At 42.5% G+C, this 18,749-nt stretch overlaps 2 protein-coding genes across 10 annotated transcripts in view; one reads left to right on the forward strand and one right to left on the reverse strand.

The window, feature by feature from the left end:
• On the reverse strand, positions 1-17,969 carry efcab7 (EF-hand calcium binding domain 7). Its single transcript, XM_029707979.1, has 14 exons — positions 17,874-17,969; positions 17,522-17,667; positions 16,992-17,203; positions 14,627-14,713; positions 14,274-14,466; positions 12,136-12,257; positions 9,948-10,089; positions 8,140-8,249; positions 7,167-7,327; positions 6,540-6,673; positions 6,105-6,253; positions 5,680-5,889; positions 1,998-2,105; positions 1-592 (listed from the first exon to the last, which is right to left on the reverse strand). The coding sequence occupies exons 2-14, from the start codon at positions 17,664-17,666 to the stop codon at positions 512-514; spliced, it is 1,854 nt and encodes a 617-aa protein (XP_029563839.1). The 5' UTR covers position 17,667; positions 17,874-17,969; the 3' UTR covers positions 1-511.
• itgb3bp (integrin subunit beta 3 binding protein) overlaps positions 17,944-18,749 on the forward strand; it is a 13,327-nt gene continuing 12,521 nt past the window's right edge. For 2 of the 9 annotated variants that reach the window (XR_003868715.1, XM_029707990.1), the window contains exons 1-3: positions 17,944-17,998; positions 18,150-18,277; positions 18,539-18,575. Coding sequence is in view for 8 of the 9 variants with exons in the window: in XM_029707990.1 (XP_029563850.1) it covers positions 18,273-18,277; positions 18,539-18,575 (42 nt within the window). In the remaining variant the exon portion in view is untranslated. Of the gene's footprint in view, positions 17,999-18,037; positions 18,278-18,538; positions 18,576-18,749 lie in introns of those variants that run through there. The other 7 variants (XM_029707988.1, XM_029707984.1, XM_029707987.1 and 4 more) reach the window with 6 other exon arrangements.

Consider the following 18,749-nt stretch of genomic DNA (forward strand, 5'->3'; position numbering starts at 1 on the left):
TCTATTATTTTAAATTAGAGATTTATTTTTGAGTTTTGACAGACATACGTAATAATGTACTATTGTTAGAGATATAGCATATTGTTTGTAAATATGAGACTTGAGCACACTTGTTAAAACACGTTACAATGCACATCATATTTGTATATAAAGGCATGTGATAAAAAAAATTATACACATTATTATAGGAGTCACAGTACAATGAAAATAGAGTGTTAAAAATATTAAATCATAGTGCAAATAAAAGGCAAATATAAGTTCAGTATCATTATCTACAGTATCTCTATTATAGTTACATTTCTATTAAAGCTTTTCAAATCAACATAATTTCATACAATTCCATAGAAAAACAACTACACACCACTATCACAAAGGCACGTTACATATAAATAGTATTATTCATTAATTCAGTTTCCCGTTGGCTAGAAATAGATTTTGGCCCACTATCCCTTAGTATTAGTATGTTTTATAAAGTACCATGGTAATATTAGGGTTGCTGTCTATCACTGTTTCACTGGCATGGTATAATGCTCTCCACACAGCTGTAGGTCCACTCCTGGTGCTCGTTGATGGGCAGAACATGCTGGCACACCTGAGAGACATGACAAAGACAATTTAAAGTGAAAATCATTATTACACTTGCCCCATTGAGAAACTTGAATGCTTCTTGAAGTAACGTGTTTCTTCTGTTTCCTCTTTAAGAGAGAGCAAGTGTGGTTGATCTCTCCTTTACACCCATCAACAGATGTTACACAACGGGAGAAATAGAGCATTAACTGCTCAATGGAGGTCAAATCTGTCTATTTAACATACACAAATGTATGTGGACACCCATTCAAATTAGTGAATTTGGCTATTTCAGCCACACCCGTTGCTGACAGGTGTATAAAATCGAGCACACAGCCATGCAATCTCCATAGACAAACATTGACAGTAGAATGGCCTTACTGAAGAGCTCAGGGACTTTCAGCGTAGCACCGTCATAGGATATCACCTTTCCAACAAGTCAGTTCGTCAAATTTCTGCTCTGCTAGAGCTGCCCCGGTCAACTGTACGTGCTGTTATTGTGAAGTGTAAACGTCTAGGCTTCATGAAATGGGTTTCCATGGCCAAGCAGCCGTACACAAGCCTAAGATCACCATGTGCAATGCCATTCGTCGGCTGGAGTGGTGTAAAGCTCGCCACTATTGGACTCTGGAGCAGTGGAAACGCGTTCTCTGGAGTGATGAATCACACTTCACCATCTGGCAGTCCGACGGACAAATCTGGGTTTGGCGGATGCCAGGAGAACACTACCTGCCCGAATACGTAGTGCCAACTGTAAAGTTTGGTGGAGGAGTAATAATGGTCAGAGGCGGTTTTTCATGGTTCGGACTAGGCCCCTTAGTTCCAGTAAAGGGAAATCTTAATGCTACAGCATACAATGACATTCTAGACGATTCTGTGCTTCCAGCCTTGTGGCAAGAGTTTGGGGAAGGCCCTTTCCTGTTTCAGCATGACAATGTCCACGTGCACAAAGCGAGGTCCATACAGAAGTGGATTGTCGAGATAGGTGTGGAATAACTTCACTGGCCTGCACAGAGCCCTGACCTCAACCCCATCGAACACCTTTGGGATGAATTGGAACACCGACTGCGAGCCAGGCCTAATCGCCCAACATCAGTGCCCATCCTCACTAATGCTCTTGTGGCTGAATGGAAGCAAGTCCCGGCAGTAATGTTCCAACATCTAGTGGAAAGCCTTCCCAGAAGAATGGAGGCTGCTATTGCAGCAAAGCTGGGACCAACTCCATATTAACGCCCATGATTTTGCAATGAGATGTTCAACGAGCAGGTGTCCATATACTTTTGGTCATGTAGTGTACATCCCACAAACTATGAAGTCTAAAAATAATGATAAACTTTATTAACATTTTGCTGAATAAGCAGAAGAAAGAATAGGAGACAGCTCAACCTCCGTCCTATAGGACAGTGTGTTCTGTGAGTACAGTATCTCACCATCTTGGTTCTAGCAGGGACCTCCACAGCGAACACACTCATCCCTCTGCTGCTGCTGCAGTTCTTACTCTGCTCGTTGTTCACGTGCACCGTCACCTTCTGGTTGGTCTGCAATAGAACAGAGGGGAGATTTTACATGAACTGTTACATAAAGAACAATAGGTAATATCATGGTAGCCTGGTCAAGCCAGACTGAGTCTATAGCCCATTGAGAGTGCAGCGTTTAGTCTGGTTTAACCAGGCTAACATGATGGCCCAGTGACTGGGGAAACGGGCTGGTGGTAGCCTAAGTGGGTGGACAATTCAAACCAGTTCATTTAACCATGCATATGGATTGCTACATTTCCTTTACGAGCTGTGATACCAAGCTTGCTACAGTATTTCCTTACTAAACCCTCCACCCAGACCCTTCACTACTGGCTACAGTATTTCCTTACTAAACCCTCCACCCAGACCCTTCACTACTGGCTACAGTATTTCCTTACTAAACCCTCCACCCAGACCCTTCACTACTGGCTACAGTATTTCCTTACTAAACCCTGCACCCAGACCCTTCACTACTGGCTACAGTATGTTCTTACTAAACCCTCCACCCAGACCCTTCACTACTGGCTACAGTATTTCCTTACTAAACCCTCCACCCAGACCCTTCACTACTGGCTACAGTATTTCCTTATTAAACCCTCCACCCAGACCCTTCACTACTGGCTACAGTATTTCCTTACTAAACCCTCCACCCAGACCCTTCACTACTGGCTACAGTATTTCCTTATTAAACCCTCCACCCAGACCCTTCACTACTGGCTACAGTATTTCCTTACTAAACCCTCCACCCAGACCCTTCACTACTGGCTACAGTATTTCCTTACTAAACCCTCCACCCAGACCCTTCACTACTGGCTACAGTATTTCCTTACTAAACCCTCCACCCAGACCCTTCACTACTGGCTACAGTATTTCCTTACTAAACCCTCCACCCAGACCCTTCACTACTGGCTACAGTATTTCCTTACTAAACCCTCCACCCAGACATTTCACTGCTGGATGCTTTCACTACTAAGCTAATTTGAAAAAGTATAACACATGCCTACTACAGTATAGTATTACCAGGTACATGGAGAAAAACGGTCTACTGAATCAAAAAGAAACTGCAGCACTCTGATGATCTTAATGCTCCACACATTAACTATTCTGCCCACTATGTGTGACCATAAGATTCTCACAGTGTGGATCCTGTTGCCATGTGAATGGAGGTGTAAGCTGCATATCAATTACAGCATTATGTGATAATGGACTCACTCCTCACCAGTTCTAGACTAGCAGCAATGTATGACGTTGGAGGTCTAATGTACACACATTTTTCAAATCAAATGTTATTTGTCACATGCGCCAAATACAACAGGTGCAGACCTTAGCATGAAATGCTTACTTACAAGCCCTTAACCAACAATGCAGTTAAGAAAATAGAGTTAAGAAAATATTTACTAAATAATAAATAAAGTAAAACTTGTTTTAAAAAAGTAACAGTGAAATAACAACAAGAATATATACAGGGGGTACCGGTACCGAGTCAATGTGCAGGGGTACAGGTTAGTCAAGGTAATTTGTACATGTAGGTAGAGGTAAAGTGACTATGCATAGATAATAAACAGCGAGTAGCAGCAGTGTAAAAACAAAGGGGGCGGGCATTTATTTAATTGTTCAGCAGTCTTATGGCTTGGGGGTATGGGCCTTTTGGACCTAGACTTGGCGCTCCGGTACCACTTGCCGTGCGGTAGCAGAGAGAACGGTCTATGACTTGGGTAACTGGAGTTTGACAATTCTTTGGGCCTTCCTCTGACACCACCTAGTATATAGGTCCTGGATGGATGCTTGGCCCTCGTGATGTACTGGGCCGTACGCACTACCCTCTGTAGCGCCTTACGGTTGGATTCCGAAAAGTTGCCTTACCAGGCGGTGATGCAACCGGTCAAGATGCTCTCAATGGTGCAGCTGCAGAACTTTTGAGGATATGGGGATCCATGCCAAATCTTTTCAGTCTCCTGAGGGGGAAAAGGCATTGCAGTGCCCTCTTCACGACTGTCTGGGTGTGTTTGGACCATGATAGTTTGTTGGTGATGTGGAAACCCTCGACCCTCTCCACTACAGCTCTGTTGATGTGAATGGGGGCGTGTTCGGACCTCCTTATCCTGTAGTCCACGATCAGCTCCGTTGTCTTGCTCACATTGAGGGAGAGGTTGTTGTCCTGGCACCACACTGCCAGGTCTCTGACCTCCTCCCTATAGGCTGTCTCATTGTTGTCGGTGATCAGGCCTACCACCGTTGTGTCGTCAGTAAACTTAATGGTGTTGGAGTTGTGCTTAGCCACGCAGTCATGGGTGAACAGGGAATACAGGAGGGGAGTAAGCACACACCCCTGAGGGGCCCCCGTGTTGAGGATTAGCGTTGCAGATGAGTTGTTGCCTACCCTTACCGCCTGGAGACGGCCCGTCAGGAAGTCCAGGATCCAGTTGCAGAGGGAGGTGTTTAGTCCCAGGGTTCTTAGCTTAGTGGGCACTATGGTGTTGAACTCTGAGCTGTAGTCAATGAACAACATTCTCACATAGGTGTTCCATTTGTCCAGGTGGGAAAGTGCAGTGTGGAGTGCGATTGAGATTGCGTCATCTGTGGATCTGTTGTGGCGGTATGCAAATTGGAGTGGGCCTAGAGTTTCCGGGATGATGGTGTTGATGTGAGCCATGACCAGTCTTTCAAAGGACTTCATAGCTACCGACGTGAGTGCTACGGGGCAGTAGTCATTTAGGCAGGTTACCTTCACTTTCTTGGGCACAGGGACTATGGTGGTCTGCTTGAAACATGTTGGTATTACAGACTCGGTCAGGGAGAGGTTGAAAATGTCAGTGAAGACACTCTCCAGTTGGTCGGCGCATGCTCTGAGTACACGTCCTGGTAATCCGTCTGGCCCCGCGGCCTTGTGAATGTTGACCTGTTTAAAGGTCTTCCTCACATCAGCTATGAAGAGCGTGATAACACAGTCGTCCGGAACAGCTGGTGCTCTCATGCATGCTTCAGTGTGGCTTGCCTCGAAGCGAGCATAAAAGGCATTTAGCCTGTCTGGTTGGCTCATGTCACTGAGCAGCTCGCGGCTGGGTTTCCCTTAGTAATCCGTAATAGTTTGCAAGCATTGCCACACCGACGACTGTCAGAGCCTTGTAAAGAATTCCCTACAGGTCAAATTTACATACAGAACTATGTAAAAACAGACTTGGTTGAAAGCGGATCAGATAAATGAAGATACCTCCATGTTTTTTTCTTCAACAGGCTAGTGTGTATCAAAAATATGAAGGAATCACATTTTTTTTAAATGTATTTTACATTTATTTAACTAGACAAGTCAGTTAAGAACAAATTCTTATTTTCAATGACGGCCTAGGAACAGTAGGTTAACTGCCTTGTTCAGGGAACGACAGATTTTTACCTTGTCAGCTCGGTGATTCGATCTTGCAACCTTTCGGTTACTGGCCCAACACTCTAACCACTAGGCTACCTGCCGCCCCATGGAGCGCCACAATCAGAGTAAATACAGAACATCCCCTCTAGTGGATGTTCATCTTGTTGGTTCGATAAACCTCTGAAAACACAATGCAAAAAAAATCAAATAGTATGTATTCTAGTCCTTCACCTTGTTGGCGATGACGGTGGAGATCCTGTGTTCTCCTCTGTAGGTGTAGACCAGGACATTCTCCTGACCCCTGAGGGTTTTGACATCTGACCTGGCCGTGATGGACCTCTGCAGGGCTGTGTTCAGGATCCTGTGGCCTGACTCCAGACTGACCGGCTGCAGAGTACACTGACCCTCCTCACAGTAAACATCTATCAGGAACGGACATGCCTAGATGAGGATGAGAAGGATGGATTTATTCATTTACACTGCACTTGTTAGACAATATTGTTAGTCAATTTGTGATGATTCAATGGAGGTATGTATTGGTCTGATATTTGATGTGATATGGTACTGCTGAGTGCTACAGCTCTGTGTGCTGCTACTACCAGCGGCTAATACACGGAAAGGAACAGTGTGTATGTGTGTCTAGCACTAGGACCCACCTCCACCATCTCCAGATTGCGGTTGTAGCCCATGGCCTCCAGCGTTACCCAGAGGTCTGTGGGGTCTCCCCCCCTCTCGCTGGCCTCCATCAGGTTGAGCTCCATGAAGCCCTGACGACTGAGCTGGTTCTTCCGGGTGTCAAAGTTCTCTGGGAGGGAGTCACATAAAGGAGTCATGAACCACTTGAAGAATCAATTGAACCAAATTCAACTAATACACCGGACAGGTAGTCTGTTCTTTAGGCCCAAGTCAAACTGCCATCAGACACAATCCAAACAATAATAATTTCATTTTCAAAACAGCCTGGTTTGACTCTAGCCAAAGCATTGATTAAAGAAAACACGATCAGCACGAAGCTGGAACTACACATGACCTGGTGGCATATGATAGCAGTCTACTACATTATCCATTTGAATACATCAGGTATATTTCACCTTTGCAGACAGCCCATGCTTCCTCATCACAGTTCTCTCCACTGGTCCTGAGCTCAAAGAAGTTGTACTCCTCCAGACTGAGGAGGCCGTTCCCATCCAGGTCTATCACCTCAAAGATATCCGACAGCGCCCCCCTGTGGTAGGAAGGAAGCATTGCCCAGGTCAGCCCCTGTCTGAATCCTCTTCACAGATATAGAGCGGAACATTTGAAATGTACTGTGGAGATGAATACACAACATTCAGCACCTTTCACAATAATACACATATTTTGCCTCTGATAACGAATTTAAGGTTCACAGGTTCACATTGTACAGGGCAACTACTAGGGCCAGGACAATACCAGTGTTGCTATACTTATTAGTATCGTGGCAAGGAAACAAAACATGAAGCGGATTTTAAACAGCCCTAATGTTGGAAACAAACATCATTATGTTGTCATCCAGAGTCACATCAATTTATTTTCTAACCAATACCACACAATACTTTACATACAGCAAGTTTTTAAAGGACCAACGAGTTTGGTCTGCTTCGAGTGTTTTCATTTTGCAACTGAAAGAAATATAGTGATGCTGGTGTTAATACTGTATACTATTACTCCTCATAATTTCTAGCAGGTGTGTAACTCACCTGAAGTCCCTAGTGAGGTCCAGCTCCCCCGTGTCAGTCCTGTTGACCAGCGTGACAGGTTTAGACACGCTGTTCCTGGTCCTCTTCCTCAGCCTACAGCCCGTGGTGAAGGGAAGGAGGCAGTAGGTACCAGCACTCAGCTCCCCCTTCCAGCAACACTTCTGTTTTCAGGAACAATATGTTTGTTAGGTTTTTCAATGGAAGTTTTGTAAACAATCACTGGAGATTGAAGGGTATCACAGCTGGTCACTAGAGATCAGTAAACACATTTCTGAGAGAGCCAGTTTGTCTATGAAAGGCTATTCTCATGCTATACTTAAGCAATAAGGCATGAGGGGGTGTGATATATGGCCAATATACCACGGCTAAGGGCTGGTCTTAGGCACTACGCATCACTAAGGGTTGTGCCTGGACACAGTCCTTAGCCGTGGTATATTGGCCATATACCACAAACATCTGAGGTGCCTTATTGCTATTATAAACTGGTTACCAATGTAATTAGAGCAGTAAAAATACATGTTTTGTCATACCCGTGGTATACGGTCTAATATACCATGGCTGTCAGCCAATCAGCATTCTGGGCTCAAACCAACCAGTTTATAATTCAAATTAGAGGTCTTCACAGGTCCAAAAAGTTGCACAATCAGACCCTAACGGATCCGGGTCTAGACCAGACCCGATTGGACCAGAGTGACAAAAAAAAAGTATGTTCATCAGTCAAGCTGGCTAGGCCTTCTATAAGTCAATAAATTCACCTTGTTAGAGTAAAATAAATATGCTATGCAAAACCGTGGTCGATAATCAAACAGGACACGTCCCGGACCTGAGGAACAAGTTCGAATTTCAGACCCGAATTCGAGTCCACCCGGACCCATGAAGACCTCTACTACAAATATACTCTCTCTCTAAGTTGGAGGTTGTTTCATTTGAAAACGATCATCATGCATGACATATACAATAATTAAGGACTGACCTCTTTGTCTCTTGACTCAGTGAAACACACCAAAGTGGAGTCCTCTTTAGTGTCTTTTCCTGACACCACAAAGACAGCTGTGTCCACCGACATCCAGGATGAGGGCTTTTCTAAGAAACAGGACAAAAAGGTTACATTCCAAAAAGGTTACATTCCAGTCCTCAACTGCAAATATCAAAACATTGGGGGGGGTCTGATGGTCAGGGTTGGGGAGTAACGGATTACAAAAAAACTAACTGTAATCCGTTACCAGCTAAAATATCTAGGATTACTTTTAAGTTCAGAAAGGATGTTTGCGAAAAAAATATTTATGACACCTTTCTGTTCTCAATGACATTCAAATCAGCATTGAAAAAAGGCTCAAGTTTAAGTTTGTTCCGCCGAAGCGAGTCTGACCACAAGTCATAGACCACTATGATGACACACAGAATGCGTTTGACAGATCACGGGAAAAGAACAGGAACAGGCTTTTGCAGGCTACAGTCCAAGCTATGTCTTCCAATGGTGCAACTGCTGGCGGCATCCAAAGATTATACATCCAATTTGAATAAACGCTTGGAGGCATGGACGACAGCAGTGGTGTAGCTGACAGACGATATAGATATCACTTATTATTGATACAGTATCTACATAGTGCAATGATGTGGTGCTCCTGAGTGGCGCAGCGGTCTAAGGCACCGCATCTCAGTGCTAGAGGCGTCACTAGACCCTGGTTCTATTCCAGGTTGTATCACAACCGGCCGTGATTGGGAGTCCCATATGGCGGCGCACAATTGGCCCAGCGTTGTGCAGGTTAGGGTTTGGCTGGGGTAGGCCGTCATTGAAAATAAGAATTTGTTCTTAACTGACTTGCCTAGTTAGATAAAGGTTAAATAAAACAAAATTACAAAAAATGTGAATCAAACTGTTGCTCGCTCATTTAGCTATTTGGGCCTTACAGATTGTGGTCGTATGTGTATTTTAACCTAATAATGGTTGAATTGAGGAAGTTTAAGCTGCCTATGAATCATTGTTTTTTGCGACCAGTGGACAGCCAGTGAAAAATACGCTCTTGCAACGGCAGCATAGTTGCGTGGATCCCAGCGGTCCACGTGGATCCTAGCCTATGGAATAAAAGTTTGAGTGTCTCTCTTCTAAACTCCTCCATGGTATTGTGCTCCATACTGTCAAAAACTAGTTGAATTTAAGAAGACCACGAGTGGGGATTTTATTGCTCAATACATTTTCTGCTGATTAAAAAAACTAAAAAAGTCTATAGACCTAACAGACACATTCTCAAACTCGCACACTTATGATAGACTTAAACAACTGCATATTATCAACATATCAAAAAGTGTCACCAACAAAAAGGTAAACAATAGGCAAATAGCAAATGCAGCATATGGCATTCATTTCACATGCAAATAGCACTTTTCAGTAGTGCTCAAAGCATGCCATTCCAATGGAGCAGCATTTATTTTTCAACTCGAAGCAATCAGCCCAATCAGTCCTCCATGACAACAAACTCATCAAGAGAGGCACATTTTTCTTCTTCTTCTAATGCCTATTAAGGTGAAAGTAATCTAAAAGTAACTGATAGTAATCAGATTACATTACTGAATTTGGGTAATCAAAAAGTGATGTTACTGATTACAATTTTGGACAGGTAACTAGTAACTAACAGATTACATTTAGAAAGTAACCTACCCAACTGTGCTGATGGTGAGGTAGACTTACCAAGTCTCTGGCTAAGGTTGAGAGTCTGATGGTGAGGTAGACTTACCAAGTCTCTGGCTAAGGTTGAGAGTCTGATGGTGAGGTAGACTTACCAAGTCTCTGGCTAAGGTTGAGAGGTCTGATGGTGAGGTAGACGGTGGCTGTCTGGGGGACGGTGAGACGGTATTGCAGGGACGTGATGCCTCCATCCTCCTCAAGGAAGAAACTGCCCTTCATACAGGTGTGATGCCAGTCCTGGCAAAGGGGAGACGGTTTTTTTTATATCAAAAACTGCTTTAATATCACAGTGGGCCTTTTAACTGACATAATGTATGAAAAGCTCACAAAATGGCCTACAATCCTTGAACAATGCATTAGTGCAGGTGGTTTCAAAACCGGAGGAAACCAACACCCTGAGAAGTAAATATTACAGGGATGCATCATTTTGAATTTGAGCCAGTCACAAATATAAATGATAACTCACTTGGAAATCAGTTAAACAGACAGATATAAATGGGCATGATGCTAATTCAGAGAGCATATTCATAATGTTATGCTTCCGCACCTTGGTTCAGTACCCAACACCAACAAGTAGACCACCAAGTACAACCACCAGATGGCAGCAAAGGCCTCATCTAATGGGCCAGATTATTGGAAAATTGCATTTAGCTTTGATATATCTATTTTTTCAACAAAATAGTTTAAATAGTTGTCCTCCCGAAACATAATGTGGTTATTGAACAATGATTATGAATTCCATCTTTGTTCCCGCCTGCTTTTTAAATCTCTATTACAACTGTGATCAGAATCACCTTTATTCAACAAGTACATTTAAACACACTCAGAATTGTTGGCCTAATATTCAGGAAATTGTATAATTTGAAAGAGAGCACAAACATCCATCCCAGATGCAGATATGAACAGCATAAAAACTCTCATTCCTAACCCATAGAAGACACATTCAATGGCACACAACCGCTGGTGGTCCTTACAGTCTGGAATGGCATCTTTTTCGGTGACCTGTCAATCACCAAGTTAAAGAAACAAACAAACTGTGTGTGGACAAAAAAAAAAAAAAAAGAAGCTATTTCCTCAAAGTATTAATGTTAGGTTGTAAAACATATAGCGGATCAAACCATAGAAGTCACAATATCAAATCAGGCCACCTGTCCCGGGCGCATGTCACATCCACTACTTTAAGGGGTCTGAAATAATTCCCCCCACAGAGGGAGATCAGCTTCAGCCCAATACAGGGCCTCTGAGGGCCACAAGGTTTCTTGCCTCCCTTTAAAACACATCCTTACCTTGCCCTAAGACATGGCTCTAGACAGCCTTACCCATTCCCAACTCCCAATGATCAACCCAGAACAGGCCTGGAGCAACATACTGCACAATGAGAGGACCTTCCTGCAGGTAATCTCCAGACACACATTGTTTACCCTTCTCCTCCATCTGGCACTTTCCAATTACACTCCTCTGACCAGGAAGGTTCAGGGAGCACAGCTATTGTTTTTCTCTCTTTTGTTTTGTTGCAGTAAAGAAAACGAGCCAAGGTGAAGTCAAAAAGAGTGCAAACAAAGAGAATGGGATCAATACCAACACTCTATACTTATCGACCGACCCAGAGTAAATTTGCCACCAAAAGGCATCACACAACAACAACAAAACGGCAACAACTATGCTGCCTGGCTTAACTAACACCAGAGCAGAGCAATGGACTTCAGGGCTGTTATTGAAGGGACCTATGGTGGATCCTTGCTCTGCTCCGATATTAGTGAGTAGGCCTAATGGGTGCACAATGAGGAACTCAGGAGGAGAACTCAAAGACAAAATACCCTGATCTTGGTCTAACTGCAGTTACACTACCGTTCAAAAGTTTGGGGTCACTTAGAAATGTCCTTGTTTTTGAAAGAAAAGCACATTATTTGTCCATGAAAATAACATCAAATTGATAATGCTGATAATGGGCCTCTGTACACCTATGTAGATATTCCATTAAAAATCAGCCGTTTCCAGCTACAATAGTCATTTACAACATTAACAATGTCTACACTGCATTTCTGATCAATTTGATGTTATTTTAATGGACAAAAAAATGTGCTTTTCTTTCAAAAACAAGGACATTTCTAAGTGACCCCAAACTTTTGAACGGTAGTGTACATACATACATCGTCCCAACCGTCTCTCGGACAAATAATTATTAAGCCACATTATTTCTGTCAGAGAGAACAGACAGGTTAACCATACCCCAGTGTGTGATCGATGTACATGTGAGTCCAGACTGTTCCAGTGCTGTAGTACCTGTATAGATGTGGGCTCTGCCAGCTTGATGCTCTTAGTGCTGCTGGCTGCCATGGTGATGGCGTTAGACAGTGACGACCGTCTACTGCGAGCTGAGGAGGGCCGGGACGACGATCTGCTGTCTGAGAGACATACAGACACACACAGGAGAAACACATCTGTAACTAAAACAGATAAACCCAGCTAGAAGAAACCCACCAGAAACCCAGACTTAGGCCAAGGACACCTAAAAAAAGATGAGCTACTCAAGCACCATCATTAGAATGTGAGACGTGATCTCAAGTTCAAACACGTTAGTTCATTCATTTGTGGAGGCATTCTAAATGACAAATTGTGCAATCACAGTCCTTCCAATCCAATATATTGTACAACTTTCCATCCATTGCTAATTGAAACCAGAAAATATAAATTCAATAATCCAGGGCTTGACTGTTTCTCAGACCACTGAAGAGAGATGCAGAGTAATGTGATCAGCTATAGCGTCTAAACATACCAGTTAAATACATGGCTCCACTATCAAGGTATTTGTCAAAGATCTAATGTGTATTGATCACAGGGCTCTGTTTTAAGGACCAAATCACAACTGTTTAGGAAAACGGAGACAATTATGTATTGTTGAAATTTAACTTTAACCAAGCCGTTTTATGTGGGGGTAAAACAAGACTTCTAGTCAGAAGAAGCTAGTCTAACAACACCAGTGAAAAATCCACTCCAAATAACCAGTCAAAACATTTGAAGCACAAGAAAAGCCTTAAATGGCCTTGGTCACATGCAAACTGTTTCAGAAGCCTGTTAACAGTAAAGTGTGTCAGAAGCCTGTTAACACATAAAGTGTGTCAGAAGCCTGTTAACACGTAAAGTGTGTCAGAAGCCTGTTAACACATAAAGTGTGTCAGAAGCGTGCTAACACATAAAGTGTGTCAGAAGCCTGTTAACACGTAAAGTGTGTCAGAAGCGTGTTAACACGTAAAGTGTGTCAGAAGCCTGTTAACACGTAAAGTGTGTCAGAAGCGTGTTAACACGTAAAGTGTGTCAGAAGCGTGTTAACACATAAAGTGTGTCAGAAGCGTGCTAACACATAAAGTGTGTCAGAAGCCTGTTAACACGTAAAGTGTGTCAGAAGCGTGTTAACACGTAAAGTGTGTCAGAAGCGTGTTAACACGTAAAGTGTGTCAGAAGCCTGTTAACACGTAAAGTGTGTCAGAAGCCTGTTAACACGTAAAGTGTGTCAGAAGCCTGTTAACACGTAAAGTGTGTCAGAAGCCTGTTAACACGTAAAGTGTGTCAGAAGCCTGTTAACACGTAAAGTGTGTCAGAAGCGTGTTAACATGTAAAGGACGGATAAATCAATAGATGGATAATCCAGCCAGTATCTCACAACTCATTTATTTTTGCAGCTCTGGTTAGAGAGGCCTTCCCCTAGATGACTGTTTAATCCCTCATGGTCTCAGAGAGCAGTTGAGGGATCGCCCCAATCAATAACATGAACACAGACTGACCACTTAAAGCAACCCACTCCATCTTCCCATCCCTGGCCCGCCCTGCCTGGCCCTAGCTCAGACCTGGGTTCAAATACTATTTGAAATCTTTCAAATACTTTTAGCGTTCGCGTACTCCTGACTGGAGCGTCAGACGGGCGGGGTCTGCAGTTTTGCAACGTCTCTATTCGTTCCATTATGCCAGGCAAGCTCAATCACGTCCAGTTAAAGTATTTGAAATTATTTCAAATAGTATATGAACCCAGGTCTACCCTGGGTCTCTCAGTGGGGGACGTTACACACACACACCCCTCCCAACCCTCCCTCTGTTAACCTACTTCATAATGGAAGATATGATTACCTAAATCACAATGCTTTAGAATCCCCTCCCTACAAACAAACTGGTGTAATGGTGTGGAGATGATGATGCATGGAGTGTCTTAATGAGGTGATTTGTCATCAGGGGAGGAAAATCAATCAATAACAGACCTATTACTTATTCCTTATCACTACTCCAGAAGAGAGCACTTATAGGCCGTGTGTGTGTGTGTGTGTGTGTGTGTGTGTGTGTGTGTGTGTGTGTGAGAAAGAGAGTGTCTGTGTGTGAACATGCATAGTACTGTTCTAGGCTAGCACTCCTCTACCAGAGATCTGCAGTACCTTTCTTCAGTGTGATGTCCGGCTCTGTTTTGTGTGGTGGCTGGGGGACAGTCACAGCGGTGGAAGCTAAGCTCTTTGGAGGGCTGTCTAACTCGTTGCCAAAGTTCTGCCTCTTCAGCTTGGCATCAGCCTCCAGTCTCTCCAGAGCTGCAATCTGACACTGCTCTGCCGTGGACTCCAACAGTCTGCAGAACTGGGACACAAGCAGGCAATGATATAGTGCTGTCATGTTAAGGCTGTATAATACATGAAAGTGCATGCTAAAGAGTACAATTAGAGTAATACATGTAGGCCTATAGTAAAGGGCAAGGAAAAAGTATGGTAAAAATAGCAAACTCTCATCCCAATCTCACCTCAGCATAGTCCAATTTGCCATCTTTGTTGGTATCAGCTAATGAAAAAATGGCATCCACCTCCTTGGCAGCCATCTTTTCACCTCTCTAGAAGAACAAGAAAGTTAATCATCAATTTTGAGCAACATACCATTGACTGAATTGGGCCTTTGATCTCAGTGTAAGTAAGTAGCTTGTGATGACCTAACACCCTTTACAGACAGACTTTACCTGTTTTTCTGAACCCAATTCATACGGTCCCATTTTTACCACATTCTTTCTGGGACAAGCCTTTTCTATGTCACGTGCACATGCCGGCAACTGTAGGAATGGGAGTAGTTGTGAGCCCATGTGGGTGGACGTCGATTTTAATAAATCCATCGAATATACACCATCACAAAGAAATCCATGATTCATTTGTTTTCGGTCCTAAGAAACATTTTAAGACTAATACAATATATTTTCAAAATAATAGAACAGCATATTTTGAGTTTAATGATGTTGCTGGTCTGTGCAGCCTATAGGCTATATGGCCATGCACATGAAATCATTAGTTATTATTTTCACAGACAAGGCACCATGTCCACATTCAACACATATATTTTTTAGTAGACTAAGAATTCAATGAAATATAAACAGAATAAAATACACCAAATATTTTTCCCACACAACTTGCATCACGGCAACGTGTGAAACTGCTATCATATAAAAAAAAGGGTGATATTTTGAAAACAGAGCCCAAAGCAAGCCCATGATTTTTTTTTTATCCACGTTTAATGTCTTTCCTAACCTTCCTCCGCTTTGTTAGGAGCAGCCGCAGGACTTTACAATGAGAGTATCTTCATTATGATACCCATTGAAAATAATAGCAATCTATATGTTTTCAAAAGCATGCGAGTCTCGTGTTTATATTTCACAACCTCCGCAGGCTTTTGAAGTTGCCTATACGCGATCAAGCAAAATAATAGGTCTACACTTGATTTAGGCCACATTAATGCATGCTAAATGATCAGTGATAGATGAGAAAACGAATAGACGAGCTATACCACCTCCACTTATTTGCCCAGCCAGAGAATTAACCAAATATACAAACAACGATTCAGAGAAACAAAATCACATTGACTGATTAAGACAAATCACAGGCTTTTGACCAGGAGTAGGCCTAGGTTACTTAGCGGCGAGTGAAGAGCAAAATCATTCACTTGTTAAGCTACACAACATGCTGGCAAAATGTTCTGTTCAGTGCTAATGAATGAGCCAACTAGACAAGATGATCATGAGCAGCACTCACCTCAACTTATCTAACATTTCCACAGCCTAAATGTAGCCTAACCAATATCCAAACTGAGATTCTGTGAAGAAGAAAAATAAATGTAAAAAAATCTGATATTGATTGATGTATCAAGATGAGTCCCCACGCTTGTCTCAAAGCAGCACAAAACGGTGCTGAAATAGTTGACCACACACAGGTAGACTATTCTCACTGGGCATAGACGTCAATTCAACGTCTATTCTACGTTGGTCCAACAACTGTCTGCCCAGTGGGTTGCTTCAAATGTATTATAACAATTTGATGACTTTTGGAGTTTCAGTATAAGCAACAACTTGATGCCTTCAATTGCATCAGCCTACTTTATTTCCATATTTTCATCATTCAGTGATATTTTTTACCACAGTAATTCTTTATGGATCCATCAAGTTGTGGTAAGAAAACAGTGCAGGTGGTGGGCTATGCGAAGAGATGGGTGAGGTGACATGCCTCCTGTAACCGGTATGAAATGGCTAGCTAGTTAACGGGGTACACACTAATAGCGTTTCAATCGGTGACATCACTTGCTCTGAGACCTTGAAGTAGTTGTTTCCCTTGCTTTGCAAGGTCTGCGGCTTTTGTGGAGCGATAGGTAACAATGCTTCGTGGGAGGCAGTTGATGATGTGGTTCGAGCCCAGGTGGGGGCGAGGAGAGGGACAGAAGCAATACTGCTACACTCGCAAAGTTTAGAACTGCCTGGAGGATAGTAGTAATGGGCGCAGCCTAGCAACCATCAAGAGCTTAAGAGCGTAGTGCGTGTCAATGCGCCTCAGCATTACGGGTACATTTCACACTAAGCCGTAGGCAGAACTTTACCACAACTATGACTAGGTCGGTTTGTGGAAATACAAGTTTAGGCTTTGATACCGGCAACATCTTTCAGATATAAAGAAAAGCCGTAAAAAAAAGTTGGTGGGATGCTAAAGTTGGAGGAAAAACATCTTGGTTTGAAAGGTGTATAAGTTGGAGCCATTCATGTACATATCTACAATGTATCACACTTTCATTTCAACGTATTATACTGTACCTAGAAATATCTGAATGATGTAGAATGACTTCAATGAGGCAGTACTTACTGAAGTGAGGACTATGTGTAGTTCACTGTGTGAGATATAGCCATCTCCATTAATGTCCATCTTTCTGAAGGCTCTCATCAACTCGTGCGCCTCTGTCGGCCTCTCATTCTTCACTATCTCACAGAAATCATCAAAGTTCAGCTTAGTGGTTCTTGGGGTCCAATGTTTGTTGAGAGTTGCCTGGGATGGATTTCTGCCTGCCTGCTGGAGAACTAAGATAAATCGAAAATGAATGAATTTACATATTTTCATAACAGTTGGCAATGATGATGACTTGTTCAGTAACTACAACATTTAGCGGAGTGTAACTTCCACTAGATGTAGCCCATTCAGAGGGGTTATACATTCTAAGCAGGCAGTATTATGAGGTCGTGGAAGAATTCACGGATATGCATAATTTACTTAGCTACTGACTGTATGTGAACGTGATAATTGCTACTGCAGCCAGTAACGTTAGCACGCTAGCAGCTACACAAATTATTGCCCTCTGATTCTAAAACGAATGACTAATGATGAGAACGTTTACTTACCACGGCATAGCTGATGTTTGGAGGTGATACTGGCCAGACTAGACCTAAATACAGTCAGGTAGGCGGCTCTGCAGTGCATGTAGAACGTTTCCTCATCAGTACATTTCTGCATCCCGATAGACTGAGAAGATGCCTGTAGAGACATTCTGTCGGAAATATATGTAAATCACACAGTTTAGTTAACTAGCTATACAGCAACCTATCTGTCGAACGTTAGCTAACCGGCGTACTTAGCCAGACAGAGAACTCAGCACTGACAGCAGCAGACAGATTCTCAACAAATATGGTGGTTCGTAATAATTCAAGTCGAACAGCAACAACTAAAACGCACTTAATATGTACAGATGTTTACCTCGTTGAAAAAATGACTGCTTCCAACAGTTTGGACCAGAAATAACGGTATTTTAGTTGCTATGTACACAAACATTTCGCGACGCACTGAGAAAAGGACATCGGAAGGAACAAGACATGTGAAAGGTTCCCATATATTTTCACTTATAATTTAAATAAAACTAATTTAAAACATATATTTAAAAATAGGTGTATTTAATGATACATGTGTTTTTTTATCAATACTATATGCGAATACTTTGATATTAAAGATAAGAGACGTAATTATGACCGACAGATAAGAGTTTCGTATTGCTCATGTTTCCGGAGGACTCAAATTCTCTTGCAAACGCTTTACGCGCCAAATTTGTTACCATTGGACTGGGCTTCTCAGAAGTTGTTTGTCAACTATCAGCAAAAAATGCCGTAAGTTTCTTACTATCTATTCCTTTGTGTTAGATAACTACACATTTATCAACATTATTAATTCATCATACAATGTAATAACTGTGCAAATGAAAGTTTGATTTGGAAGTAGTTGTTCTCGATAAACTAGCGAGCTCGCTACAGTAGCTAACGTTAGCTAAACAAGTTAGCCTGGGGGGGTACCAATTAAGCTAACAGTACTATAGTTTCTAATACACTTTTTTCTTAATATTTCTAAAGTATCTTCACTGTCTTTCACAGAGTAAAAAGAACACTCCGTTTGGAGGACAATGACAACGTGAGTTAATGTAGAATACATCAGTGATTGTTATAAGGGAATTTGAGCCTTACTTACTGTAGCTAGCTGAATTGAACTGGCAATTTTTGGGTGTGTGAGTTTTGTTCTGCATCATAACGTTAGTGCTAATAAGCATAACCAGGAGAAAATGTAATGGGTAAATGTATTATTTGT

The sequence above is a fragment of the Salmo trutta genome, chromosome 22, assembly GCF_901001165.1.
Source record: "Salmo trutta chromosome 22, fSalTru1.1, whole genome shotgun sequence".
Lineage (NCBI taxonomy): Eukaryota > Metazoa > Chordata > Actinopteri > Salmoniformes > Salmonidae > Salmo > Salmo trutta.